The 27,850-nt window shown below is 44.5% G+C and overlaps 1 protein-coding gene across 2 annotated transcripts; it reads right to left on the reverse strand.

Moving 5' to 3' along the window:
* Nucleotides 1-4,851: 4,851 nt before the first annotated feature.
* Nucleotides 4,852-26,067, reverse strand: NDP (norrin cystine knot growth factor NDP). 2 transcript variants are annotated; one of them, XM_058800238.1, is made up of 3 exons: nucleotides 25,841-26,067; nucleotides 14,725-15,079; nucleotides 4,852-5,668 (listed from the first exon to the last, which is right to left on the reverse strand). In XM_058800238.1, the coding sequence occupies exons 2-3, from the start codon at nucleotides 14,941-14,943 to the stop codon at nucleotides 5,441-5,443; spliced, it is 447 nt and encodes a 148-aa protein (XP_058656221.1). In that variant the 5' UTR covers nucleotides 14,944-15,079; nucleotides 25,841-26,067; the 3' UTR covers nucleotides 4,852-5,440. The 2 variants fall into 2 exon arrangements, with proteins under 2 accessions (XP_058656221.1, XP_058656220.1); XM_058800237.1 differs by lacking the exon at nucleotides 25,841-26,067 and adding an exon at nucleotides 24,895-25,307.
* Between the last annotated feature and the right edge of the window lie 1,783 nt (nucleotides 26,068-27,850).

Raw genomic sequence — 27,850 nt, forward strand, 5'->3', positions numbered from 1 at the left:
CCAAGTCAGAAGAAAAATGCTCTGCTAAGCAGAACTGTGTTTTGTAGAGGGTTTAATCCTGCTTCAGGCAATTTCTTCCTGAAGCCACTGTCACTAAACAAGTAGAACTAGACACTGTAAAAAACACTCACCCACAGGAAGGAGCTCAGGGGCTTCTCTTTTTCTCACATCAGGGACTAAGAACTGAGTTCAGACACAGAGCAGCGGAGTATTGAGCGCTCCTATGGGACAGTGACCTCTTTTATTTCCCTCCTCTTTCCCAGAAACATTCTGCCTACAAGTCAGGCAGTCCTGCCTGAGCTTCAGAGCTTTGTGGTAGGTCTGGAAGGGTTTGGTGAACAGCTTTAAGAAATGAAAGCCCACCACAGACTGTAGTGTGCCATGGATGTCAGTGAGCTTTACGTCTCCTTTTCTGCATGAGCCCTGTGGCAGTAACTTACAAAAGCTCTGATAAAGGCTACTGGGACACAGCCAGGCTCAGGAATTCTTGGCCAAAGTTCTTTAAGTTCAGCAGACAAGGTGAGATGTTGTCAGGGGGGATAGCTCCAAGAAAGGTGTGAGTTATTCCATTTAATGATTCTTCCAAAGGTTGAACAAATACAGTGGCTTTGAAACTGGGAGAAAAATAATTAAAATTTGCTACATCATGGGCTGTTTTATTCTGGCAAATCACAGATTATTTCTGATAGGCACAAACTGGAGGCATTGGAAGGCTTTTCTTGCAAGCAAAGGACACCGCTGAAGCTCTGGTGTTTGCCTCTGGTCTCCGTCTGTGGAAAAATGACTGGGGATAAAAAGATAGTAGTACAGACATTATAAGGGAAAATACAGCTCCTTCTCCCTGGACAGAACATGGTCAGCACCCCCAAATTCCCACACAATCTGGGGGGGCTAAACAGGGAGTGGAGTGGAGTGGAGTGGAGTGGAGTGGAGTGGAGTGGAGTGGAGTGGAGTGGAGTGGAGTGGAGTGGAGTGGAGTGCAGTGGAGTGGAGTGGAGCGGAGTGGAGTACAGATGTTACAGCTGGGCTCTGTTGAAACCCTTGCATAGGAAGAAACTTGGTGTTATTTTCTGATAAACCACACAGCATCTGAAAACTGAGGGAGACAAAGTTGTCCTGCTGTTGAATCAGCAGCTGTGGTGAAACTCCTCTCCTTGGGTAAGAACTCTATGTGTGTTGAATGATCTCCAAGTGGCTTTTACTGACACTGGCGCTTGTTAGGATTTTGCCTTGAATTAATGTATTGTTTGAACAGTCTTTGCAGTCAGACAAAATCACCTGCAATCCTTTAACCTTAACGTGTCACTGTTTTATTAATAAAATAGTATTCCATGAACTGTTAATGTGGGTCCTTCAAGGGGTGCTGATAGTGGGTGAGTGTGTGAAAGGAGGTTTTGTGTTTTGTGTGTGACCCTGAACAAGTCAGCCAAACCATCCTCTGGCACAGCAGGACTGTTTCAGAAGAGTTTCCATAACAGGACACTGACAGACTGGTTGGCCCAAGGGCCTTGGCTTTCCTGGGGTACTGACAGAGTAATCAAACACTAAGGGTATGAGGAAATCTCCCCTTTTCACAGACACCATGACTGCAGCCAATCCAGCTGAAGAATACCCCCAGCACTGCTAGGACAGCTGACTTTCACAAATAAGCCAAGCTCATTTCAGAAAATTCATTAAAAGAGGGGAGGACATAAGGAGGTGACAGTCAGAAATCTGTATCACCTCATCCTGAGCAAGCCACAAGGTGATCACAGCCCAACCAGCCTTTCTACGGTGCCTGAAGGGTGAGGTACAGTGAAGGGGGAAAAAGGACAAAGCCTTCTCATTCAAACCCCAGCAAGAGGATTCTCCAGCAAAGAACAAGGCCCACATTATGTGAAAAGCATTGTCCTCCCTGTTGTTCAATTTAAGAAGCACCTACACAGTAGTCTGACTTGAAATACAGAGCTTTAGTATCCAGAGTGGTGTCTGACCAATAAATGAGGAAGCCAGCTCATCTCCAAGCACCATTTGGACTCTTTCTTACCATGAGCTAGATGTTGTGGTTTTTACCTGAAGACTCATTTTTATTTGCTTCAATACACCATCTGAATTTAACATAGGTGGCACTTGTGTGCTTCATTCAGAACTGGGTTTCCTAAAATACTGACCAAAAAAGTATCAAAATAGGGATTTATAACTGACTTTGGGAAATTTGGTTATGAAGAATAGCTTCACCTTTTCTTAAATGTTAGTATGAAGATTGTCTGACAAAGCCAAAAGAATTTGGAAATCTGATTCATTTGTTTAATATCAAGTTGTAGAACAACTGTTTTGTTTTGCCATTTATAAGTTCTGCTGTACTCATCCCACGCATTTATTGAACTCAACAGTTTAATTAGATCATGTTGAATTCACTTTGACATTTATGCCTGGCAACAGCCTTTAAGGTCACAAGGTGATGATTTCATCAGAGGAACTGAGCAAAAGTGGAAGGAAGGGGTTGGAGGGAGAGGGGGGAGAAGGTTTTGCTGAAACACAAATTTCTTTTTTGAGGCTGATTTGAGCAGTAACAGTTCTGGGTCTGTGTTAGTGAGGGGGGTTTGGGTATAAATACCAGCCAAGCTCTCCTCTCACCATAGATATTCTCTTCTTTGCTAAATTGGCTCAGGCATGGTCTCTGCTGAACCCTGCTGTCTCTTCTTACCTGAGCACCTCCACCAGTGCCTTGCTGTTCTGCCAGGTCCCATCCAACCCTTTTAGGCACTTGCAGCACCCAGATTTTGTGTCACAGCTCCCTATTTTGCACTGGCAAAGGAGAGCAGAGGCAGCATGGCCTGGGGGGTGGTGATGCTGGATATAGCAATTATCCCTCAAACATTCCCCTTCCTTAGATAGCTGCATAGTGCTGCTGGTGGGCAGCAGTGTCTGTGAGCACACTTAGAGGTCATGCATATTTTGCAGTGTAGTTATTTGGCTGTCAAAGGTATTGCTGACGTTTTGAATGAGGACTGGAATTTGCTATATATAATTAACAGTAGGGGGTGGTGTTTTTTTGGATAATGAGATCTTTAGATGCTGGAGGTTGAAAGAGAGTGGAAAAGGGATGCACATATGATCTTTTATATAAAGTAGTCTGGTGATAATGCCCAGCTCACGCTGCCTGGACTGGCCCTTTGATGTTCAGAGCATGTATCAGATGTGAAAGGAATGACTGACAGTCCTGGGACAACACATGGTGTCTAATGAGCTCACTGGGGCTCATCACTCCCAGTTCTGACATTTCAATCTGAGCCCCTCAGCTTCTGGGGGTGGCATTCACCCTTTGGTTTGCCCACAGCTCTGTGTCTTTGAAAACTGACCATCTCCAAAAGACTGAATTCTTCCCATGTACCCCAAACCTCTCTGAGTGGTGTCTGTGCTCTCACCATGTCTTTCCACTGCTGACTGCCATCATACTCCAGGGTTTGGCTTGCAAGGCCAGTGGCTGTCACCCCTGCATCCACATCCCACACACATTCACCAGGAGGAGGCAGAGGAGTTAGGCTTTGCCTGAGCAGACACAGAAACTCCTGTTACTGAGCTCCCTGGGGACTCCCTGTCACACACAGCAGTGTGCATCCTCGAGCTGCTGCACGTGGCACCTGCTGCAAACAAACTGGGTGGAGCTGAGTGTAGCCATGATATTTTCTGAAAAATCCTTTCCTTAGGATTTTTCCTCCTGAGAAGATGAGAGGCCTCAGGAACAAAATGTAAACAATGATTATCTGCTGCTGTGGAATGCAACAGGTGGATCTGTGATTGACCTCATGTGGTTGTTTCTAATTAATGGCCAATCACAGTGAGCTGGCTCAGACTCTCTGTCTGAGACACAAGCCTTTGTTATCATTCCTTCTTTTTCTATTCTTAGCTGGACTTCTGATAAAATCCTTTCTTCTATTCTTTTAGTATAGTTTTAATACAATATATATCATAAAATAATAAATCAAGCATTCTGAAACATGGAGTCAGATCCTCATCTCTTCCCTCATCCTCAGACCCCTGTGAACATGGTCACAGTTGAGCAGATGAGCTGAACTCTGCTCTTGGAAAAGACTTCCCCTCCTTCCACGGGACCCTGCCAGACACTGCTGTGCCAATGTGAGCCAATCCAGCCTATCCCAGAAAATAACTGTAGGGCTGTGTTCATGGTGCTCCTGATCCTGAGTCCTTACACAGCAAAGATGCTCTCAACACCCTCATGACTTCTGCCAAACCAATGGCTCAGCCACGTTTCTGTGAACAGCACAGACTTGCTGCTGGCTGACTGCATATGCTGCCATTTAAGAACATTAGAATTTTAATATGAGATAAGGACAGTTATGCTGTTCCCTTGAAGTCACAATAGACTATGACTGAACTTTCCTAAAACCTCAGATTGATGGAGGAGGGACAGAGTTTCTCAGCAAGTGCCAAATACCATTCCCAAACTTTGGATCCCCTGTTGTTTTAAGATTTAGAATTTGGGGATTACCTGTCTTTGAAAGACAAAATGGTATTTGTTCAATGGCCTAAGAATTATACATGAAAATAAGTCCTAGGTTTAATCATCGTTTTGATAGCTCTGGTTCTGTACATCAACAGGTCCATTTAAATTAAGAAACTACTCCATCTAGTATGTGGCATTTTAATATTTGATGAGTTTTCAGCTTTTGAATAATGGCTTTTTCAACAGATGTGATGTGTCACATTTCCTGACTTTTAGAAGGGAATAGTGAGTCTCATGACCTTTTCCTTCTCAAGAGTTGCTCAGTCACTGAACTCTGATGACACATGGTGCAAATAATTGTTTCAGCAAGGCTGAGTATTCCAAGCATGGCATTTCATATCCAGTTCACTTTTCAATGGTTTATTTGTAATTTCTGCTAAACCACAGTTAAAGTTATCCAGCATTTGGCCACTAGGTCAGTAACAGATGACCCTGGCCAACAGCACAGATTGCTTTGAAGGCCAGTATAACTAGAAAACTGAGAATAAATTGATAGGTTAAGAGGTTGTCTGTGGGAACTGATGCTCATCCTCTGTCCAAATGTCACTTTCCAGACTGCAGTGCTGTCATCTGGCTGACCTTCTCTTCTGTTCCTCTGCTGCCTATGGCCTAAAGTAAAAGCACCTCTCTGTAGTCAGAGCCGAGTCTGAAAAAAAAGAAACTCTCCAAAAATATCCTTTCAGAAAAAAAGAAAGGCTTCCTAAAAAAACAAGTCCTCGTGCTTTCACCTTTATCACAGCCCACAGCGCGGCACCAGCACCATCCAGCAACCCAGGATATTTTGTACTTCTGCTCTTGGATTCAATCCAGCTTGGTTAGTCCTGTCCCCGCTGCAATCCTGTGCTGGGAGCTCCAGCCGGGCCTTGGGTTGTTTTTGGAGCTCTTCCCCCACAGCAGCTCCCCCTTGTCCCCCGTGTGCCATGTCCCTGGTCCCTAGGAGTTGCACTCCTCGCAGTGGCAGGAGAGGATGTAGCGGTAGGTGGCCGTGAGCCGCATGCCCCCCGAGCAGCGCAGCCTCATGGCCTTCAGCTTGGAGGTCTGGGGCCGGCAGCAGTGGCAGCTGGAGCGGAAGGGCTGCTTCAGGACCGTGCTGAAGGACACCATGGGCTCCGAGCGCGACGTCTGGCTGCAGCGGCCTTCGCAGCGGGCCAGCAGCACCATCTGCAAGGCAAGCACAGAGGTCAGTGTTATGAGTAGAAAAGCTGCCTGTTTTTTTTTTTTTAAAGTTGCAGAGTTCACAGGTTGGGCTAGTTGCTGCCAGGATGGAGTTCTAACTGTTTGTTGTTGTAATCACCTGTGATTTTTGTTAACTACCTGTTGTTGATGGTTAAGAATTCCCCCTTTTGTCAAGTGGCACCTGCTGCTTCCTGGAGGATGGCACCCAGATGGTGAAGAGAAGGGGACATTGAGTTGGCATGGAAATGACATCGGGAGAGACCCCTCAGCAAACCTAGCCAAAAACCCCTAAAAACAATGAGCCAACATGGAATTGACAGATCAAAGCAATGTCTAGACATGAGGAACAGAATCTAGTATCCAGTAAGACCCTTTTTACCCCTCACCCTCACCTAAAGATGTCAGCTAGGCAGAGGACCTCAAATGTCAAACCAAAAATCTGGGAATTTCCCGATGCTCTCCTGAGGATGGAACCCCCAGCTCTGCCACACACCAGTGGACAAAGCCGCAATCTTCCTCCTCCTCCATGCCATTCCTGGGAGCAGCGGTGGCATGAGCGCGGACCCGTCGGTTCTCCCCACCGGAGCTGATCACTTTTAATAAAGGCATTAAAAAGGAGAAAGGTCTCCTGCCTGTGTTTATTTCATTTAGGAAACGTGTCCCCAGCACACACCTGGCACCAGCAGTGGGAGCCTCCTTCCAGCCTGGCTGGGGTTTTGTCACCACATCCCAGCCCCACAGCATGCTTTGTCCCTGGAGGAGATAATGTGGGCAGGAGGAAAAGCAGGGCTCCTCCTGAAATCCCTGGCACTGACACCAGCAAGGACTGCAGGACCTAGACTGATCTTAGGGCTCCAAATGATCACTGCCAGCCCTGTTTCCCAGACAGTGACTGCACCCATGACTTGCTGACTCCAGATCTGTGGCAGTCAAGCCCTCAAATCAGCAACCAGGCTGATTGTTTATTTGGGTATTTACCAGTTCTCAGTATACACACTAACTGGTTCTCATGTCTTGAGTTTAGATATATGAACATGTAAAGTAGAAATATAAAGAAGATGCTCCATTTATTGCTTTAAAGAAATATGTTTCCAGCTCATTCCTTTGATAAAGATCACCTTGACCATGTATTTGCAATTATATATGTATCTATATATCATTGCATCAGTTGTATCTATATAAAATGCACTGCATGGCGTAAAGCCGTGAAAATGCAAAAGAAGTTGAGCTGGTTCCCATGAAGATTCCCTAGTGAGATTTTCCAAAAACAGTGCAGCTCCAGGTTTATTCTTCTGAGTTCAAATGTGAGCTGGGACCAGAGCATGGTAACTTGCACAGCCGGAGGCACTAAAGGAAGGAGAGTCCCTGAGCAGTCACCTAGTCCCCAACAACCCCTTGAGCAGAGGAGATGCAGCATTAAGCACTACATAAATCTTGGAAAGGGCCCTCTAAAGCTCAGCAAATGATGTGCTAGAAACAGCTGTCACCACCCTGATAAGGGGTGTTGTACAAGTTTGAACAGACTCCTATACTTTCATGGGGAAGGAAATATTAAATCCATGTCAGCTAATTTTTGCTTAACCAGCATAAACTTCAATATCAGCTTATTATGTCATCTAAAGTAGGCAGTAAAACAGTTGTAAGTTTTTCTTATAACCAAGGGAGAGCATTACATTTTAACCATGCTACATGTATCTCATGGTTTTTTTCCAAAAAATATGAAAGAACAACTACAAATGTGACAGCAAATACTTTACAGTGTTAAGCCTTTTTGGGCTTCTTTCATTACACAGGCTCAACTGGCTGCAAATCTGTAAGTTAAGCAAGCAGGTACATCAAATGTTTAATTTTCTTTTTAGTCAGAGTTGTAAGGAAAGATGAGATAGAGAGAGAGAGAGAATATTCCTGAAATCAAGCAGGAAATGCCAGCACTGCCTGTGTCCATGGGAAAGGTTCTGATCATCCATTGCAAAGTGCTTAAAAATTACTCTTGCAAGAGTACTTGCATGCTAAATGTTTTGCTTGAAAATGTATTAATGTATTAATATATTAATAACTACATTTCCAGTCAACACAGGTCACAAAGAAGATGTCTTCATGAGCTAAAGATCTGTGCTTGGTACCATTTTTCTTCTTAGTTAGAGATGAGCTTTTGTTGCTTTCTGACAAATCTGTCATCCTTAAGGATTCGTAGCATAAATTTATGGTCTCCTTCCTGTGGTACTGCATATTCGTACATAAATTAACTTCAGCTGTTTGTACTAATATGGTGGGAGGGAAATTTCAGTGTACTCTTGAGTCACACCTGAGCTTTAGACCCATCAGCTACACCAAGCTCCTTAATAGCAGAGTCTTTATTGAGCAGAGAACATGAAAGGGACAATCACTGCAGCGCTGTCACCCCATTACTCACAGATAAAGATCTACATTTTTTCCCTTGCTAAACAAACCTCACTTCCCAGGCAGGCAGCTGGTGAAGGTATCTAATTAGACACCAGCTCTGCAGGTATCTAACCCTGCCTGAATTGCAAAGGAAAGGAGCAGATTGGGACATTTGACCCAGTAATTTCCTTCCCAGCACCTTGACAGCCCTTGTTAGGTGCCCTGCTTTGACCAGCTCACCAGGCTGTGCCCTCTCTGTCACAGACTGCTCCCAAATGTTTGGCTGAGCCACAGAATCACAGAATTAACCAGGTTGGGACAGAGATCATCAATACATTTTGGGGTTGAAGAGCAATCCAACAGCACCTGGCAAGTGTTTGAAGGCTTCAGAGACAGCAGAGTTGAAATCTCCTCAGGAGTGGTGCAGGGGGATGTACAACAGGCAGAAATCACTTTTTGGGAGGTTCAGAGTGTCCCTAGAGTCCCTTCCAAGCCATCGTTTCAGCCCAAATGTGACAGCACACACTGCTGTATTGTGGGGCTGACTTCTGGTGGTTGATGCTTCTGGAGCTGGAAAAATCAGTCACTTTCTGGTACTGTTACCCTAAGAATTTTTATGATGAACATCTGCTCCTGTATCTGCAGGTACTTACAGAAATGACAATAAAAATAAAACATACCCTTAAGAAACTGGCAGGACTAGAGAAGAGTTGTCCACAGTAATTATAAGGTAGAATCACCCGATGCACCAATATCTCTGTCTCAATATAAACAGCTTGTTTCCTAATGTAAACCCAGCCAATATTTAGTCAATGTGCCACTGTATTTATAATTTATTATTTACATGTTATAATTTCTAAGCCTTGCCTTTAATAATTTGTTTCAATCTTTGGAGGCTCTAATTTTAATCTGAAATTTTCCTGGCTATTTTGTTTTCTGTAAGATTAAGGTCAGTATTTGTAGAATCACACAGTGTTGGTTTTATTCCTTGTTTTTGGATGACAGTGTAAACTATTACCAATGGCATAAACCCAATGTTATAAAGTTGAATTTCAGGCTAAAAAAATATCAAATTTCCCATTTTCATTTCACCTTTCTAACCTTCTGGGCTATCTAAAATCCTAACCAAAATTTACCTTCCTCTTCATAAATCCAGAACAACCCCAGTGGACTTTGGCAGGTGTGCAAATGAGCTGGAAATAGCATCCACTTTGAAAGCTTTGCCTTTTAATCAATTGTTCTGGCTGCTTATTGCTTCATGTACTATAGTACAATAGAGATTATCACCTAAATAATTAGTAATGCTATGATGCATGGCACAGAGTGGGTGTGTAAATATAGTAAAAACATGTGGGTGTTTTATAACCTGACACCTCTTGGCTCCCCCTGGCCCCTGCACGTGTGAGTTTGTGCATGTCATCTTGCAAGGCTGGACCCAGAAGCACAGTGTCCTACAACAAGGGAGCCACGTGGGTCTGTGAGCAGCTAGGGAAGAATATTATTATCATCATCATGATCATTATCATTATCATCATCATCATTATCATCATCATCGTCATTATCATTATTGTTATCATTATCGTTATTATTTAAAGTCAATGGTCTCATAGGTACAAAAAGAGAGCAGCCTGAATCTGAGGCAGTGTTTGACTCTGATCATTTGAGCTACATTCTGGAAATCCAGAAGCTGTGAACTGGTGTGTTATTAAGGGTGTTTGTAGTCCTCTTTTCTGCACCTCCAGCAACAAACTGAAGCCCAAAAGCAGATGGGCTGAGAACAGATTTTCACATGGTTCCCATGGCCTGGCTGCAAACAGGCATTACTGAAAATCTCCTGAGCTACCTCAGGAGATAATGTCTTCAAACATCTGCTTAATCTTTCTTCATCTGCTCTGTGTCTCTCTGAGCCGGATTCTTCAGTCTGAGACTGTCAGTGGTAGCACACTTCTGGCACATCTGGATGAAGCCCTTGTGACAGCCAGAACTGGAATTTAGGAGGCTCTGGGAGCAGTGAGGGAACCCAGCACATTGATGGAGACCGGTCAGGGTAAATCCAATGCAGTCAGGAAAGGGAACACCTCATGAGCTGATACAAACATTTCCTTGAAGACAAAGGAAAACAGCTTTTCTGAAACAAATGGCCTTCTTCCATCCCCCTTTTGTGTCTCTTTTGTACTTTTTGTTACTATAATAAACTATGTTTCCAAAGGGTTTGGAAAACTGTTTTCATCGCCTCCCTGAGGCCACGAGCAAAAGGGATTTTAATGATTAAATTATATTGGCTGGATGTTTAACAAATCTACTTCCCATGTGAGTGCAATTGGCAGCCTCCACAGAGAACCCCAGTGGACATAATCCTTTTTCAACCAGGACAGACAGCAAACATAATACATCTTGCAATTTCTGAAACCACTTTTGACTTCTGTAACTCTACACTGCACCAAAAGGGAAAACATATGGAGTGAGAAAGAATATCTCAGTGAAACCATCACCCCCAAAAAGGGCAAAGTCTCTGCTTGACACTGTCATTCCAAGCTTCCACAGTGGAAACTTGGTGGAAACGAGAGGTACCACAATTCCCACAGCTACTCCCACAGAACTTTCCTTTTTTTTGTCCTGGTTACATTTTATCACTATATATATATATATATATATATATAAACAGACATTGGATCTAGTTTTAATTAGCATGTCTAATAATCCTCTGTGTTTATATGCTACTAGATCCAGAACAGAAGACATAGGTCTACCAGAATGATTCAGATATCTAAGACCTTAAAACAAAACAAAACAAAACAAAAAAAAAAAAAAAAAAAACAAAAAAAAAAAAAAAAAAAAAACCCAAACAACATGAAAAAAGCTTGAATTTTCTGGGAAATTATTTCACTTTGTATGGAAACTGTTTTCATTTTCCACTTCATGAGAAAGTCCATACAATTCACAGTATTGTTGTAGAAGTGTTCTTGAAACTGTTGTGGCCATTGGGAAGCCAGAATATGTAATAATATCTTGAAAAATGATTTCCATTAAAGGCTTGATTTGAAAAGAATCAGAGTTTTGCAGCCAGAATTGCTAATGTTTGTGTCAACAACTTTTTTTCCTCAAAGCTTTTGAAAGTTTATGGATTTCATTACAATGCTTTCTGTGTTTTCACTTCCAGCTCCACTCCTAAAGGCCTGATTGCTTTTTTTGCTTTTTTCTGTCATTGGGGAAGCTAAAAAAAAGTGCATTGTCACTGGGTTCTTTTCCTTCCTTCCTTCCTTCCTTCCTTCCTTCCTTCCGACACTTCCTTCCGATACTTCCTTCCGACACTTCCTTCCGACACTTCCTTCCTTCCGACACTTCCTTCCGCCACTTCCGCCACTTCCGCCACTTCCGCCACTTCCTTCCGACACTTCCTTCCTTCCTTCCTTCCTTCCTTCCTTCCTTCCTTCCTTCCGACACTTCCTTCCTTCCTTCCGACACTTCCTTCTGACACTTCCTTCCTTCCTTCCTTCCTTCCTTCCTTCCTTCCTTCCTTCCTTCCTTCCGACACTTCCTTCCGACACTTCCTTCCGACACTTCCTTCCTTCCTTCCGCCACTTCCTTCCTTCCGACACTTCCTTCCTTCCGCCACTTCCTTCCGCCACTTCCTTCCTTCCTTCCTTCCTTCCTTCCTTCCTTCCTTCCTTCCTTCCTTCCTTCCTTCCTTCCTTCCTTCCTTCCTTCCTTCCTTCTTTCCTTCCTTCCGCCACTTCCTTCCGCCACTTCCTTCCGCCACTTCCTTCCGCCACTTCCTTCCGCCACTTCCTTCCGCCACTTCCTTCCTTCCTTCCTTCCTTCCTTCCTTCCTTCCTTCCTTCCTTCCTTCCTTCCTTCCTTCCTTCCTTCCGACACTTCCTTCCGACACTTCCTTCCGACACTTCCTTCCGCCACTTCCTTCCGCCACTTCCTTCCTTCCGACACTTCCTTCCTTCCTTCCTTCCTTCCTTCCTTCCTTCCTTCCTTCCTTCCGACACTTCCTTCCGACACTTCCTTCCTTCCTTCCGACACTTCCTTCCTTCCTTCCTTCCTTCCTTCCTTCCGACACTTCCTTCCGACACTTCCTTCCGACACTTCCTTCCTTCCGACACTTCCTTCCGCCACTTCCGCCACTTCCGCCACTTCCGCCACTTCCGCCACTTCCTTCCGACACTTCCTTCCTTCCTTCCGACACTTCCTTCCTTCCTTCCTTCCTTCCTTCCTTCCTTCCTTCCTTCCTTCCGACACTTCCTTCCTTCCTTCCGACACTTCCTTCCGACACTTCCTTCCTTCCTTCCTTCCTTCCTTCCTTCCTTCCTTCCTTCCTTCCTTCCTTCCTTCCTTCCTTCCGACACTTCCTTCCTTCCTTCCTTCCTTCCTTCCTTCCTTCCTTCCTTCCTTCCTTCCTTCCTTCCTTCCTTCCTTCCTTCCTTCCTTCCTTCCTTCCTTCCTTCCTTCCTTCCGACACTTCCTTCCGACACTTCCTTCCGACACTTCCTTCCGACACTTCCTTCCGACACTTCCTTCATCTTTCCCTCTCCTTGGGTCTGGCAGGTGATCAGAAAGGTCCAGAGAGGGGAGGGCTGTGGCGCACAGATCCCTGTAAATGAAAACCACCCACACACCTCCACTTGGTCACTTTTGCCTCTTGCTGAAGTGAACTGCAATAAAATCAATATTGCACAAAGGGATGCACGTCTGCAGTTCTCTGTGTTAATGCCATGTGTCTCCCAGATGGTAGGCAGTTGTAGTCTAGCCTAAAAGCAAACCAAAAGACCTCTCCTGAATCTCAAGTAATGCATGATTTTGCTGTGTGGATTCAGAAGAAGTAGGGCAAAAGTCTCTGTGCTCCCACTGCTGTGAACCAGGCGTGGTTATGCAAACCCAGCATCCAGCCCTGCTGAGAGAGCAGTGTGAGGCAGCCCAGAGCAGAGCAGGCTCCCTGGGCCCAGTTTTGAGGCTGCCAGCCACTCTCTGCTGAGCAGGCACAGGATGAGCCTGGCTGCAGAGCTTTGGCCAGGGCAGCAGCTGTGCTGGTGCACAGAGCACCCAGAAGGTCTTACCTTTTGTGGGCCCTTCTCTCTGTGCTTTATTTCAGCTGCTTTTTATGCAGCTACCTGTGGCATTTCCTCACCCCTGCACTGATTGTGGAAGCAAAGGAGCTCCTGCACACGAAGGGATCTGCAGCCAGCACTGCATCCATCCCCACTCTGGATCTTCTCCTTGTAAATTCTCCCAGGATCCCTGCTGCTGGGGTTTGCCACCAGGCAGGCACCCCTTCTGTGATGAACCCTGTCACACACCAGCCTCCCATCCCTCTCTTAGCCTGGCAGGGTTGGCAAAAGCACTGGAGCTGGCAGTCCTTCCTTTCCCTTAATCCTGGGATGTGAGTGCATGAGGCAAAGCCCCTTCCCATGGGACAGAGGAATGGCCCAGTCATCTGAATGCACTGTGTTAACTCAGACAGAACAAATTAGGACAAGACAAAAGGGACTAGCGAGGATTTTCCCATTGTTTCTCCCAATTCTTTTTCTCCACATAATGAAATAAATGGCTGTAGGCTACATGCACAGGCTGGTAAACCACTTTGACACAAAACTTTTCAGGCTTGAGATCCCAAATGAAAGTCAGTCTTGTATTTCTGTCTGCTCCTAAGCCCTACAGTTACCATCCAAGTGTCATTCTGCATGTAAACAAAGGCTTTGAAAAGGGCATGGGCAGGGAGAAAATAAGCAATATTCTTCATAACATTTTTTAAATTGCCATTTTACAGTTTGGTTCTTTATCTCAGCACTTCACCTATAGTAGTTATGAACTTGCTCCAGATTAAGCATTCACTTGAAGGATGGGGTGACTGGGGTGATCTAAATTTCCAAACTAGCTAATCTCCTTGGGGCCATCAGCTGAGATCCCAAATGTGCTCCTTTCCATCTTGTCATTTACTGCTTGTAAGCTTTGCCATCATCGTGAATTTCTCCTTTTGAAAAGGTGAAAAGCGAGTCAAGAGCCTTTACCTCCAGTCCAAGTTCTTATATACACACAAGATAAGATCCTGTATGACACAGGATATCCTCATATCTGCATGTCTCTGCTGCTAGATTCTGCTAGATAGGAACTCACACAGACAAATCACCCAGAATGGCTCATTTTAACAACTCTTCCCTCGAAGCTGTGAAGGGGTGAGGGGAGCCTTGTTAAAAATGGGACCAGACTCCCGGTACTAAAGTGATTTCAGCATTTATTATTATAAAAGGAAAGGTCTAAAGCAAGGGGGTCAAGCAGGAGTGTTCCTATCGGGGATGCTGCAGCACCGGCGCTGGATTTTCCTTTCAGCAGGGATGTCCCCGATGTTCCAGTGGAGCAGCACAGCTTCCCTTGGTCAGATGCTCCTTTTTATCCTGTTTTTTGTCCATTTGGATTGGTTTCTTTTTGGATCCTTCATTTGCATGAAGGTTTAAGACACTTGGTTGGCCCATGACAGTTCTGTCCAGGCTGGCTCGTGGTGCACTTCACTGAGGTGTGTTATGGTACATTGAGTACCACATTTCTTATAACTACCCTTTTAACCCCTTTTACTATATAACAACCAAACTAACAGCACATTCTTAACAATTATCACTATTTTACAACAGTTTCTGACCTATTTTTAGCAGCCTTACCTTGGAGCTGCACTTGTAGAGAGGGTGGCTGATGGAGTCCACGTAGTGGTGCCTCATGCAGCGGCTGGGGTCGGAGTCGATGAGGAAGGAGCTCTCTGTTTTACTGTCCGTGTCTCCCATCATCACCAGCAGCGAGAGCATGGAAATCGAAGCTGCGAGTACATGATTTCCCATGGTCGAGGAACTTCTCGCTGGTAACAGCAGAGGGAGGTAGAGCATCAAAAACCCTCCGAATTCTGGAAGCCAGTTCTTTTCCAGGATGGTGAAAAGTCTGGTTTAAGTGTCTGAGCTGTCATTCTTCTTCTCAAGTTGGAGTCTGATGAGATTGTAATCCACCAAAGAATCTCCTGCACAGCTGGAATAAAAGCAACACAAATCACAATCCTAAGCAAAAAGACCTCTAGAGAAAATAGACATAAATTGTATTAAGGCACTCAGGAACTTTGCTAGCCAAAAAACTTGCTCAGGGTGAGCATCATCCCCACAGTAGGTAGGGAATATGGCCTTAAGGAAGGACATGTCAAGGCCTTGTTACTTTTAGCATTGTTTTATCATTTCAGGAAGATTAAATGACTTTTGACTTTCAACACCACAAGTGGCGCAATGCCACTCTTTTCCACTTGGTGATGAAATTCATCAGAAACTCCTCCAAATCGAAAGGACTGTACCCACTCAGAGTGTCAAGGAGGGGCAAGGCTTGGCTGCCTTCCACATTACAGATAGGAATGGTATGGGATGCCCCAGGCAGCACAAGGAGAGGCTGGAGGCAGGTTGAGCTGTGGCTCTGGAGGCTGCCTGGCCGTGCCCTGCAGCTGCAGGGACAAGGGACATCCCCAGGGTGGAGGGATGCTGCAGGTCCGAGCCAAGGCATGAGCAAAGTGGTCTCCCAGTGACCTGCTCTGCATGAGGAACCACCCAGGCCTCTGGCTGAACTGTCTGCCCTCTGAGTACCGAATTCCCATGCACACACATCCAGGCTTTGCTTGCTTGCTTGTCAGGCAGCACTTTCTGGGTGTCAGTCTCTTCCCAGCTAATTAAAGAGCAGCATCTGAAAAATACATTTATAATTCCATAATATCCAAGTGCTATCCCAGCTATAAATATGTTCAGGTGGAGACATGGCTATCTACCCAGGCATCTGGATTTCTGTTTCATGTTGGAGATCAGGAGATTCTCCAGGAAACGGGTACAGGACAGCCCCTGAAACGCTGCCCAGAGCTTTGAGTCTGCAGGGGAAGGAGAATATCTCCATTAGCTGCTTCTTCACAGTCCCTTGATCCTTCTCACAAAGCCCTAGTCCCAACTGGGTGATTAATTTCACTTTTACTACAAACAGATACAACTTGAAAGAGCTGTGAATTATCCATCTAAACACAGCCCGATGAAAGATAGTCAAAGGATACTCATCAGTACAGTTGAAAGTGCAAAGACTTTCTGAAGAAACTTAAGATAAAACAGTTCCCTACTCACAAAGAAATGCTCTGGCAGAGCCTCTTGAGTATTTAAAGAGCTGATGTGTGCCTTTACTGCCTTATACAAGCCTCTTTCAAAATTATTTTCTGGTTTGCTGGCAGTCCACTAAACAGACTGATCCCCAAGCAGCCTCCCCACCAGAGTGCTTGATGATTTGTATATTGCTTTACAGCCTCCTCCAGCGCTTCTGTGAGAGGAGTGCCTCGCAGTGACAAACACTTCCAGAGTTCATCCAAGTTGGGATGGCACTGATGTGACAGCCAAAATGTCATGCTGAGAAGAAATGTTATTAGGGTTGCTTTGTGTGTTAGAGAGACAAAGATGCTCTGTGTTATTAGACATTTTTGTTGTTGTTGTTTCAGGCTGTTATCCATGTGCTTAAGTAGGAAAGGAAAAAATTATGTGACTGTGGATTTAAATGACAATACTTTTTTTTTTCCCCAGTCTGACATATGACCTGTTATATTTTCCTCAGCAAATGGGTCATTAAAAACATAATGTGGCTTTGCAGTATAAAGAACTTAAACAAACAACACCAAACACTTAGGATCTCAGATACAATCATGCACAGCCTCATTCATGTCAGTAAATATCCCTCCAAACATTTCAGCAGCATAGGAGAGAAATGTCTGGGTCATGGGAGCTGGGACAGACTCCCTCCCTGAAGTGAACTGTGCTACTCCAGTTTGTGCAGATGATGCCCAAGGATTAGCTAACAGGAGGAGAGATGCACTATTTTTTTCCCCATGTTTAACCTTTTACCTACATTCCTATTCTTTTTTATAAAGAGGCTGACCAAAACATGCTGCTTGGCAAGGTCTCCCTCCAACATAGTTAATCATTATTACACACCCAGTAATTCCCTCTCTGTCCAAATAAATTTTCTTGATATTAGACGGTCTAATTTCATGTGATACTACACCCAGGGATCCCCATTTCCCATTCTCTCTGTCCCACTGTTAATTCTGGGCTTCTATATCTTTCCATGGTTTTGATCAGCATGATTTAATACAGTGGGAGAAATCTGAAGTGCTGGCTCAGTTTTCAAAGGCTTATCTCCCTCGTTTTCTTCAGGAAATAATTGGATGACACAGAGTCTGCCTCATGAAAACTCTCTGAGAAAGCTGGAAAGACACAGGGAAAAGTATGAGAAAAGGAGAAATGGCTGTACCTTCCTCAGGATAAGCACAGAACAAAAAGTATTAACACTTCCACAACCTTTTAAAATTGCCCCGATACTTCACTAAGAAGGAAATGTAGCGGGTTTTGGTAAAAATACTTTGAAAGAAGTAAAAAGTATGACATATTTGTAAGAAAAAAGAGAGAAAACCATTGTAGATATGATCCATCTCTTGTGAAATAAGTGGTTATGGTTGTTCATAGATGTACTGGTAAAATGTGTAGTTATATCTCCTGACATACCTATGGGAAGCATGCACACACATTTTTCAAGCACATATGCTATATATAACATATATAACATATATGGAAGAAAAAGTCTTAGAGGGACATTTAAACACATGGAAGGTAGGGTGTAGATTTTTGATTCTGTAAAAAAAAATTCAAAATATTTTCACTTAGGTACATCACCATGATGAGGTATGTTGGAATGATATTTTCCATTTTCAGCTGATATTGAGCAATGGAATTTCGCTTGAACTTAGCATTATTATTATTTTTTAAGTTAAAAATTGCATTCCTTTTGAAATGTTGTCTGAAATTATAAAATCCTAGATAGCACATGCTATCAGGATTGGCATAAGTAGTTTCCAGTCTATACTTCTGTCCAAAGAACAGAAGCAAGTACAATTGTGCTCATAAATCATCATTACAATGACATTTTGTTTCATTTGGAACATACACTTTTTAATTAAAATCAACAATTTCACAGAGCAAATTTTCCTTCTATTTCAGCTCTTTTTTCCTCACTTTCTTTCCATGTAAAACCTGTGGTAGATAGCTTGTCTGCCAAGCTAACCAAAAGGAAACCTAAACTCCCCCACTTTATACCATCCTGTAAAGAAAAAGATGAAATAGATGCAAATGTAGCTTTATACCCTCAGGCTGAAAAATTGCTACAAAAACATATGACCTAACAGTGGATGAAAATCACTGCTTCACATTTTCTTCAGAATTCACTGAGATATGGGAAATACATTTTTTTAGCAATGGCTTTGTTTCCTTTCCATATACCTAATTTTCAGTATTTCACAGAGAGATAACATACTAAAGCTTCTTACAGCTGTTACCTAAAACTACTACAGCTGTTAGCCTTAAAACTTCATGGAAAAGTAGAAGACATCCCAAAGAAAAACCCTAGTAACACACCGTCTAAGACTGTATTGCATATGGACTTAGGTGCACAGTTAGGGTTATTTTTCCAAATCCACACTCTTATTAACTGCTTTCTGAATAATAGATTTCTTATCATAGTTTTAGTATCATTTGGAGAGTGGTGAAGGCTAAGGTTTTGTTTTGCTTTAAGGACAGAAGAACATTCCATCATCTGGAATTATTTAGCCGGTCACTTTGTGAGAACGTAAACAGAAATTCCCTTTTTGCTATGTATCTTGGAAAAAATAAAGAGCTGAGCAATTCTCCCAAAGTCTACTGGATCTGCACAGCTTTTACCCTGGGAGGTGGGAAGGGAGCAGTGGAAAAACTCATTTATGGTGTACTTCTAGTTTCCTGAGCCCCCCATATTAGGCATGCATATATGTTCAGCTTGGCCTTCATTTGCTGAGTTTGAGTTTCATTTTCTGTGTTTGAGACTCTTGCTTGAAGATGAGGGCACCATTTAAGTCACTCAATGCTTTTTGGGTTTTGGAGGCTGCCAAAATCCCATTGAAGCAGCGGTGTGTGTGTATATAACTTAAGCCTGGCCTTGCATGCTGTGCATATTTAGTAAACACAATTACTTGGATCCTACCATGTGGTTCCCTCAATCTGAGTTTGTTATGTAAACACAAGAGTTGCAAGACTACTCAGTTTCTCCAAACTCCAGACCTAAAAAAGTGTCACTAACCACATATGCGTATATATGTGTGTGTGTGTGTGTGTGGATTCACTGCTGCTGCTCTGACAAAAAAAGCACCACAAAGTTCTTCATCAGACAAAAATGGATTTCTCAAGAACTTATCAAATTTAGAAAAGTTTTGATTTCCCAGGAAGATAAGGATTTGGGAGCTCCACTCTCCAAGGTCTTGATTGGAGTGGAAACATCTGTGATGGGCCAATTGCTCAGCCAGGCTCCACAAGGGTTTGTTCTGCAGGGTTAAATTCTCCACTGCCATGACAAAGGCAGCATGGTCTGTTCCCAAAGATCCTCCAGCACCCACAGCACTCAGGGGGCTCCCAGCCCACACAGCCATCCACACCATGCCTGGGAAGAGCTTGGGAAGCCCTGTGGGACTGAACCTCACCAGTGACAATGAGAGCCATTCCAGAGGCTCATGGAGTAGGAGAGGCAACCCCAAATGAGAGGCTGACCCTGATTTCTCTAGAACCACCTCATAGCCTTTGTCAATTCCAGCATATCTTTTAGCTCTGTAAGTAAATGTAATCATCTTTTCTTATCTAGGTATTTTACTGTGGTCATTCCCATGCCAGCAGTGAAGGAACTGGCCTGCTGTGCATGCTATCAAAAATCCTCACTTCACTCTGCAGCTGCCTGTCAAAACACCTGGCAGAGCCACTGAGCGGCCACGTGGCAGCCAGGCAGCACCAGGTGAGCACAGGCAACCCCAGTTGTCAGAGAAATGCCTCCACACAACATTTGAACAGGTTTCTTCCCATCCTGAGGCAAGGCAAGCACCAAACAAAATACTTTAGCAAGACCCTTACAGCTCTAAATATCTGAATGTTCCCCCGAGGTCTTGGTTAAGATGTTCCCTCAAGGTTGTGCTTAAGGGGTTTTGGTCTCCTGACATCCAGCTGTGCTGGAGCTTTTCCCCTTCCATGCCAAGGGAAATGTCTCCATCCATGGTCCAGGAGCTCCATCCACCCATCACACAGCAGCAGGGCACACAAACAACACACACTCCTGGCCAGAGCTGGCTCCAGCTGGTGGGCAAGAGGAGAGGGGAAGGAAAAAGGCAGCAAGAAGGAAAACAGGCTCAAAAGAAGGAAATTTAAGCCTCTTTATCTGGTTGTCCATGGTAGAGAATTCCATCTTCTGGTCCTACTAAAGCTGTGATGAGAAAAACTCCTGGAAACCGTTTTTTACTATGAGAATTCGTTAAGTCTTTTAATATTTCAGGAGATGAATGCCTGTCACTGTAAGCAGACTGAAAAAATCAAAAAAAACCAGGAAGACTATGGCATGTGAAGCATAAGAAGCAACATAGCAATTGCAGCAAACATAAAGGAAGCACCCTGGGACCTTCAGCACACGTGGGATGAGCATACATGGGACTGATTCCCTGGGCTCATTTAAGGCCCCAGAATTGTTCCTGCCGTGGGGACCCGGTGCATGAGGTGGAACAAATCCAGCTGAATGGCACTTGAGCTGCATGAACTTCCCTCTGCTTTTGAAGTTCCCAAGAATATTTCCAGCCCTTCAGGTACCAGGAGAGGGGGAGCAGGAGGTGCCTTCCTGCTCAGCAGTTGAAATAACAAACTGCAGTGGGTACTGTGGGCTGGCGCCCGGCCAGCAGACAGGCACAGGCCAACACGGAGAAAAGGGTTTAATGCACTCCCAAAGAATAACTACTGGGGGACAAAAGAGTGCTTGTATTTTTATTCTTTCCTTTTCCTGCTTCCAGGAAGCTTTAAATAGATTGATTAGGGGCATGCATGGGATATCTCTCTAATGAGGGAGTAGAGCTTTTTAATGGTGAGGTGATGCCAGCCTTGGATTCTTTCTTTATTCTTGTGTCTCACTGAATAGCACTGTAGTCATGGTCTCGAGTCTCAGACAGCAGAGGAATACAATTTTCCACTTGGTCATCCATCCAGAGGGTGCTGGATGGGATTATCCTTGCTGAAGCACCAGGTGCAGAGCTGAGCAGTCTAGGGCTGCCCATCCCTCTCAGGAGGCAAACCAGCAAGGGTGGCTGCTGGCTGCAGTGCAAGTGTTCCCAGCCAAGCATTAGCTATAGGATTTGCTTCAGTAATTACCTCTACTTCAGTCTTATGACCCAACAGGAGGCAAAATTACTCTTGGCCAAATTACAAGTCTGAGAGGTCTAGGGCACTCAGGCATGTGTCCTCTACCTGTTGGAGAGTGTTGCAAGCAGGTGGGCAGTTTTTGTTCTCTGTCTTTTGCATATTTTCCACCAAACCTATAGGCCTGTAGTTATCAATAGATGCAGGAGTAGGAATGGGTCTTTTTATTCTTTAACATTAAGCAAACACATCCCTGCCACTGGGACCAGCAGAGAGTGTTATGCATGCCGGAGACAGCACATGATTGAAGGGGATGTTCCCTCTCTTCTGACCCCAGGGGCAAAATCCTTTCCTCTTTTATACACAGGCAGCATTCAGACCACCATCCATATACCTCATCCTCTGATAATTAGGGAACCTAAATATTTGGCTCATGGTAACAATTCTGTGTCTTCTAACAAGGGGAGAAGCGTTGCCCTAGGTCCCACTCCCTTTGAGCCGTGCTGCTATGACAGCAATGTGATTGTCACTGCCATGGTATGCTTAACCTTTGCCAAACCAGAGCTGAGGCATTAACTCAGATCCTCAGCCCACATGTCTTAAAGGGCAATGTAACCTGTGCTGCCTCGGCCCAGCACAGTCTGCAGCTCAGTAATAACAAGCACGAAAATGTGACAAGCGTGAGCCGTAAAAATGATTGATGCAGCTAGAAAAATAACAAAGAGAAGCTGAAAAATTGCAATGAGGAGGAGGAATTCCTGGGACCAGTGTCTCCATGGCACCAGCAGCCCCCTACCCTCACACCAGAAAGAGAGGCTACACTCCGGTAGAAAGGATCTCCATACCACACAATGAAATTCCAGCAAACAGGACAAGGACTGATGGTGTCTGGAAGTGGTTGTGCCACTGCTACCCGGATAACTGTTTGAATTAGATTATGTGAGAAAAGGAGGAATATATAGATGACCAGCTGCTCAAAGGCTTACTACAACCTTGCTTTTATTGTTCTGCTAAGTTAGAGGTGGGGCATCAGAGGGATTCCTAACATACCACTACTGAGAAATTTTAATATGTTCCACACTGACACATATAAAAAGGAAATAACAGCTGATCACAGCCAGCAGAGACTGCAACATCTCTTTATATGCATGCACAGAAGGGTGGTTGAAGTGGGGAGCTCTTGGCTCAGACACCTGAGCTAACCTGACCCAACTAATCCATTCTCCTGCCACTGAGCTGAGTTTCAGCAAAAGGACTGTCAAGTGTGAAGTCAGGCAGCAGAAAAAAAAAGGTGATCTGGACATGGCTATTCAGCCCATCCTGAGATACCAGGACATGGAGAAGGGCAGGGGAGCTGAGAGGCAGAACACTTAACACTGATGAAAAGAAACACGTGTTTACACAAGCGACAATGATCCGGGGGAACAAGATATCACAGAGGGCAAAAGTTTAGCTGGGCTCAGCCAAAGGACCTGTTATGCATGGGGAGGGGGTTACAGTCACAGGGGTTTCATTTCTCAAGAGTTTTTGGAAGGGTTATAAACCCTCTGAGAGCTCACTAGATGGGGTTAGGGAGAAATTTGCCCCAGCAAGTTACCCCATAGCTGCTGCCACAGGGACTTTGTGTCTTTCTTTGATGTGGCCACTTCCAGAGGTGGATTGCTCAAATAACAGGGAGCTACAGTCTCATGTAGCAAAACCTTCCTAAAACTCACAGGGACAAGTCTCTCTCATACTCAGGAGTATGAGACAGAGAAAATTGTAATATTTAAAATACAACTATCACATATTTATAATTGTAATTAAAATAGTGATTGGGAGGTGGGGAGGGGGAAAGAGAGAGTTTTGTTTTTTCCAGTTAAGCAAGACGAGTTCACCAGACAAGTTGCAAGAATTAACGTCTCAGTGGTTTCATGCAAGCTTTCACCATAGACAGTCAATTCTCTCCAACTCCAAGGACAACCCTGAGCACCTCCTAGTGCATCTGAGAGCTGACAAGCCAGGCAGGGAGCAAAGTCAGCCCCAGGAGAAATGGGAAATGAAGCCAATCATGGGAGGATTCCCTGTCAAACGAGTCACAGCAGGCATCAGTGTGAGCTCCCAAGGAGGTGGCTCATTTCCCTCCCACCTGGGCAGGAGAGACTGCAGCCCTGGCCAGGCAAGAGGGCAAGAATATGCAGATGCTGCCACAAGCCTCAAAGGTGAGTGAGGGATGGTTCCAGTGGGGAAGAAGGCTTTTGTGGAAATCAGCCATGCCTAAGGAGCTACCTGGGGTCCTGCTACTGCAAACTGTACCCAAGACTGTCCCTAACAAATATCCTGCCCAGCAAAGGCCAGTCATCAGCACACATTAATCTGATCCAAACCAGGCACTGCACAAACCCAGGAAAGCTACACGGGACACCTTCAGGTAGAGAAATGAACCTGTAACTAATCATCAGCATCCCCTAACTATACCCTGTCCCTAAATCAAAGAGCATTTTACTTTGTAAGCTTGAAATACCTATTCCTTCCACATTTGTTTTTAACTGGGAAATCTTAAAGCATTGTTTCATAGTACAAAATAATATTTCATTAGCAGCAAGAGTATATCAGTGTATCTATAAGTCACATTGGGAATCCCCAATTCAAGCTGATGAGTAGTCACTCATCAAATAGTTCTATTTAGGTCCAGGAAATTATTCATGTGTATAACTACTCACAAATATGACTAAGGTCCCCACAGCAAGAGCAAAAGTGAGCATTATTAGTAATTCAAAAGGAGGGGGGAAGAAATTATAGGTACAGGTCCTAAAATGTAGATATATTCTTTCAAGAAGGGACAAATAACAGCACTGTGATTATTACAGCCACACTTATTGCCACACCAGGCAGCTGGATTGCTTCTATTAGAAAATAACTTTGCAATAAAGTACTGATTTCAAGTGAGTTTGTCCCCACTGTTGGTTTTAAATAATCATTTGCCTTCAAGTGAGTTTGTCCCATTACTGGTTTTAAAAAACCTTTTGCCAGTTCTTTTTCAACAGGCAGAGTTCCTTCCTCTCAGCCATGGTTATAAAGCTTTAGGAACTGTAAGTACCATGTATATACATGAATACACTGTAAGTAACATATATAGGAAATATATGTTTCATCTTTAAAGAGCTGCAGAAACCTTAAGCAGTTACTTGCCATTCTGTCTCTCCCTGGCAGAAACAAGCAAGATGTGTTATAGGGAGGCTGTGAGAGAAATTTCAATGAACTTGCAGAGTAGGATAAGAAATCTGCCTGGCAGCCCCACGGGAGACAGTGCACACACACACACACACACAGGCACACACAAATCCAGGTTTGCCACAAGAAAATCCCCCCAGCACACACTGGGTGTGTGACACTGCCGCAGCAGCTAACCCAGTCCCGAGACTGGGATTTTTTTGTCGCTCCGTTCTTTGCTGCCGGAGCCACTGAACTTCCACAGGATGAGTAAGAAAATCTCTCCCCCAGCACACACTGCGTGCGTGACACTGCAGCAGCAGCTGAGACTGGGATTTTTTTGTCACTCTGTTCTTTGCTGCCGGAGCCACTGAACTTTTCCAGGATGGGTTCACTCACCTGTGTCCGGCAGGAGCCGGGGCTCTCCGTCCGGGCAGTGTCCGCTGCCGAGCCCCGCCGTTCCCTACCCTGACACTCGCTCACAGCGGCGGAATCCTTCCTTGGTCCCAGCGAGGCGGAGAGCGGTCATGCTGGTGCCTCTGGCGCTGACACACAGCGGAATGATCGGCCGGGAGCGGAGCAGAGCCTCCCTCTCTCCTTCTGGGGTCGCGCAGCATCCTCCGTGTCCCGGCCACCTTCCGATATACCCCGGGCACCCAGCAAAGCCAGGCACAGGGGCTTTCCCCGCAGCTCCCAGCCGATAAAGAGTGCGGGCTCAATCTGTCCGCTCCACTGGAGAGCCTCGCTGAAGTTTGGATAAATAATAACGTGAGAATTGTGAGCGCTCCCGCGAAGCGTGAGGCGCAGCGCTAGAAATAAATATTGCCTGTTGTTTCAGATTGTTCTGAGCGCTCCAGCGGATGACTGGCAAGAGAACAGCAGGCGTAAGTGGTGGTAGAAGTAAACAGTGCAGCTTTAAAGCAGCAGGCTTGCCCGTGTTCGCAGAGCCCTGTTGTAGCGGGACAAAGCGGGTGCTGGCGATCCCAGCGCTCTCCCGGTGATCCCAGGGGTGATTCCAGCATATCCATTCACCCCAGAGCCACAAGCCATGGCCAGCACTGAGCTGCAGGCTGGAGCTCAGCGTGCTCACAAGAATAGGTGTTTAACCAAGTTGCTCAGAAGCACCCTGGGCCACCTATTTGACCACATACAGGCATCCTTCAGATAGGAGATAAGGACACAGGAATAAGGAGACGCAGGGACTAGAGCTGTGTTGATTCCATTTAAACAAGATTTAATTTAAAAAACAAGGAGAACATGTCTTTGTCAGATTAAGAGATTAAACACACAGTTAAAGTCCGTGTAACACTCAAAATCTGTAGGAATCTCTTATTTGCATGCTTACCTTTGGAAAATGCACCACTCCTTCCTTCCTTCCTTCCCTCAAACCCTTTGGAGAGCTGAAAGAGGTCCTGTTACTCCCAAATGCTTTTGTTCTTCTGTCCCTCTGTCACATGGCTTGCCTTTTATATTTGCAACACACAAAAGTTAGGGCTGTTGTTGAAGAGAGAGAGGGAGAGAGAGGGAGAGAGGGGGAATGTCAAATGGAAAAGTGCCATTGCAGTCATATATCAATCAGGGCGGCAGCAGCAGCAGCTTGCTGGCAAATGGGAATTCCACAGAAATGTGAAGCTCTTGTTATCTGAGAAATCACAAAACACCATGAGCCAAGCTCCCCTCTGCAGGGACTTCTTATAATTGGCAAGCCAGGAAATAGAAGGAAATGTAGGCGCTTTTTTAATTGCTGTTATTGTTTCAGATCTGGAGATAAGGAGGCTGTGGCATGTGCAAACCAGTGGAATATAAATCCTGAATATAAATCCTGAATCAAATTCCTTCCTAAGCAAATGGACCATGTGCAAGATAAAGCAAACCACTGAGAAGCAAGGGAATGGAGCTAAGTGAAGAATCTGACAGTAATGATTTAAAGAATTTGATAAGTGTTTGCACTTGGAAAATATCCATAGAAAAACTACCTGCTCCCTGGATTACTCATTAATCTCCTTTTTTCTGACCAGTTTTTCTTAGGCTTTTTAAACTGTGATTGATCTCAGATATCCTTAATTCAGGATATGCTGCTTCACTACAATTGGTCAACTAAATCATCTGACATTCTCTGGCTCTCCAGTTGGGTAAGCAGGCAAGCATTTTCTGTATAAATACTTCTCTGCAAACCTGCAATTCCCCTGCTTCCAACAACCTGCCTTGAAATCCTGAAGTTTCTGTCAAATAAACTCAGAATTTTGCTCAGAGAAGAAAACATTGTCTTTCTACTTTACACACCTTTCTCTGAAGAAGGCCAAGTTTGGAAGAAGTTATCCTTAAAATATTTTATAAAATATTTGAAATATTTTAAAACTTTTAAAATATTAAAAATATTTAAAATATTAAAAAAAAAAAAGCCCTGAGAGGCTGAAGGCAGGCTCCATCCATGGAAAACCCCTCTTACAACAAACACACCACAGCTCTGGATGCACCAAACCCTCTTCCCTGCAGAGGAGGGTGTTTCACTTCCCTGTGGAGTGCCCCCTAGTCATCCTGCAGGATTGTGTGAAACACAGATCTAAGCTGGTTAATTAAAAAATAGGCAACATAGCTGGCCATTCACAAGCTGGATCTGTTCTGGCCAGCAGATGGACAGGGCTCTGTGTCGATTGTGTTTGAACTCTGAAGGCAAGTTGGTATTTGATGGATGATGTTATTAGCTAAATGTCTTATGTGGTATAAGATCAAAGAACAGATGGGAATTATGCCTTAAAATAGAATAATCTAAAAGGGGGATGGCTTTTGGATGAGTAAGCATCATGGAAACAATAAAGGAGACTTTCTTGGGCTTGCTTTGCTGCACAGCCAGGTTTGACTGGCGGGATAAACAAGCAACCCACTTAGGACCACAATCCTTAGGACGTCACTTTTGTTGCACATTTCTCCCTTCATATTCAGTGTTTACATTGTTTTGCCTCTTGAGTCAACCTTGTGTTTCTCTCCCTGACCAAAAGTGTCCCAGCTCTCTGTCTCCTTGCCACTGAGGTTACCCAGCGTGGGTGACAGCAAAGCTCAGCATTGCCTTCACCTCCCTGTAACCACAGGCTGAGATTGCTGCTCTGGCACACCTCTCACCTTCAACAGAGAGAGCACACACAGAAACCTTCTTTAATTTACACCCTCCTTTAAAATGAAGGCTATTGGTCGTTGTACTGCTGTGTTGTTTTTTCCCACTGGCAAGAAAGTGATTTCAATACTCTGGTTGCTTTCACTAAGAACCGTCCATGTGCAAGACAAAGTAGCTTCTGGATGAAATCCTCCAGGAGACAATAGACATTCTACTCATGGTCCTCACTGAAAATGGTACTTC

This window comes from Ammospiza caudacuta, chromosome 2, assembly GCF_027887145.1.
Source record: "Ammospiza caudacuta isolate bAmmCau1 chromosome 2, bAmmCau1.pri, whole genome shotgun sequence".
Taxonomy (NCBI): domain Eukaryota; kingdom Metazoa; phylum Chordata; class Aves; order Passeriformes; family Passerellidae; genus Ammospiza; species Ammospiza caudacuta.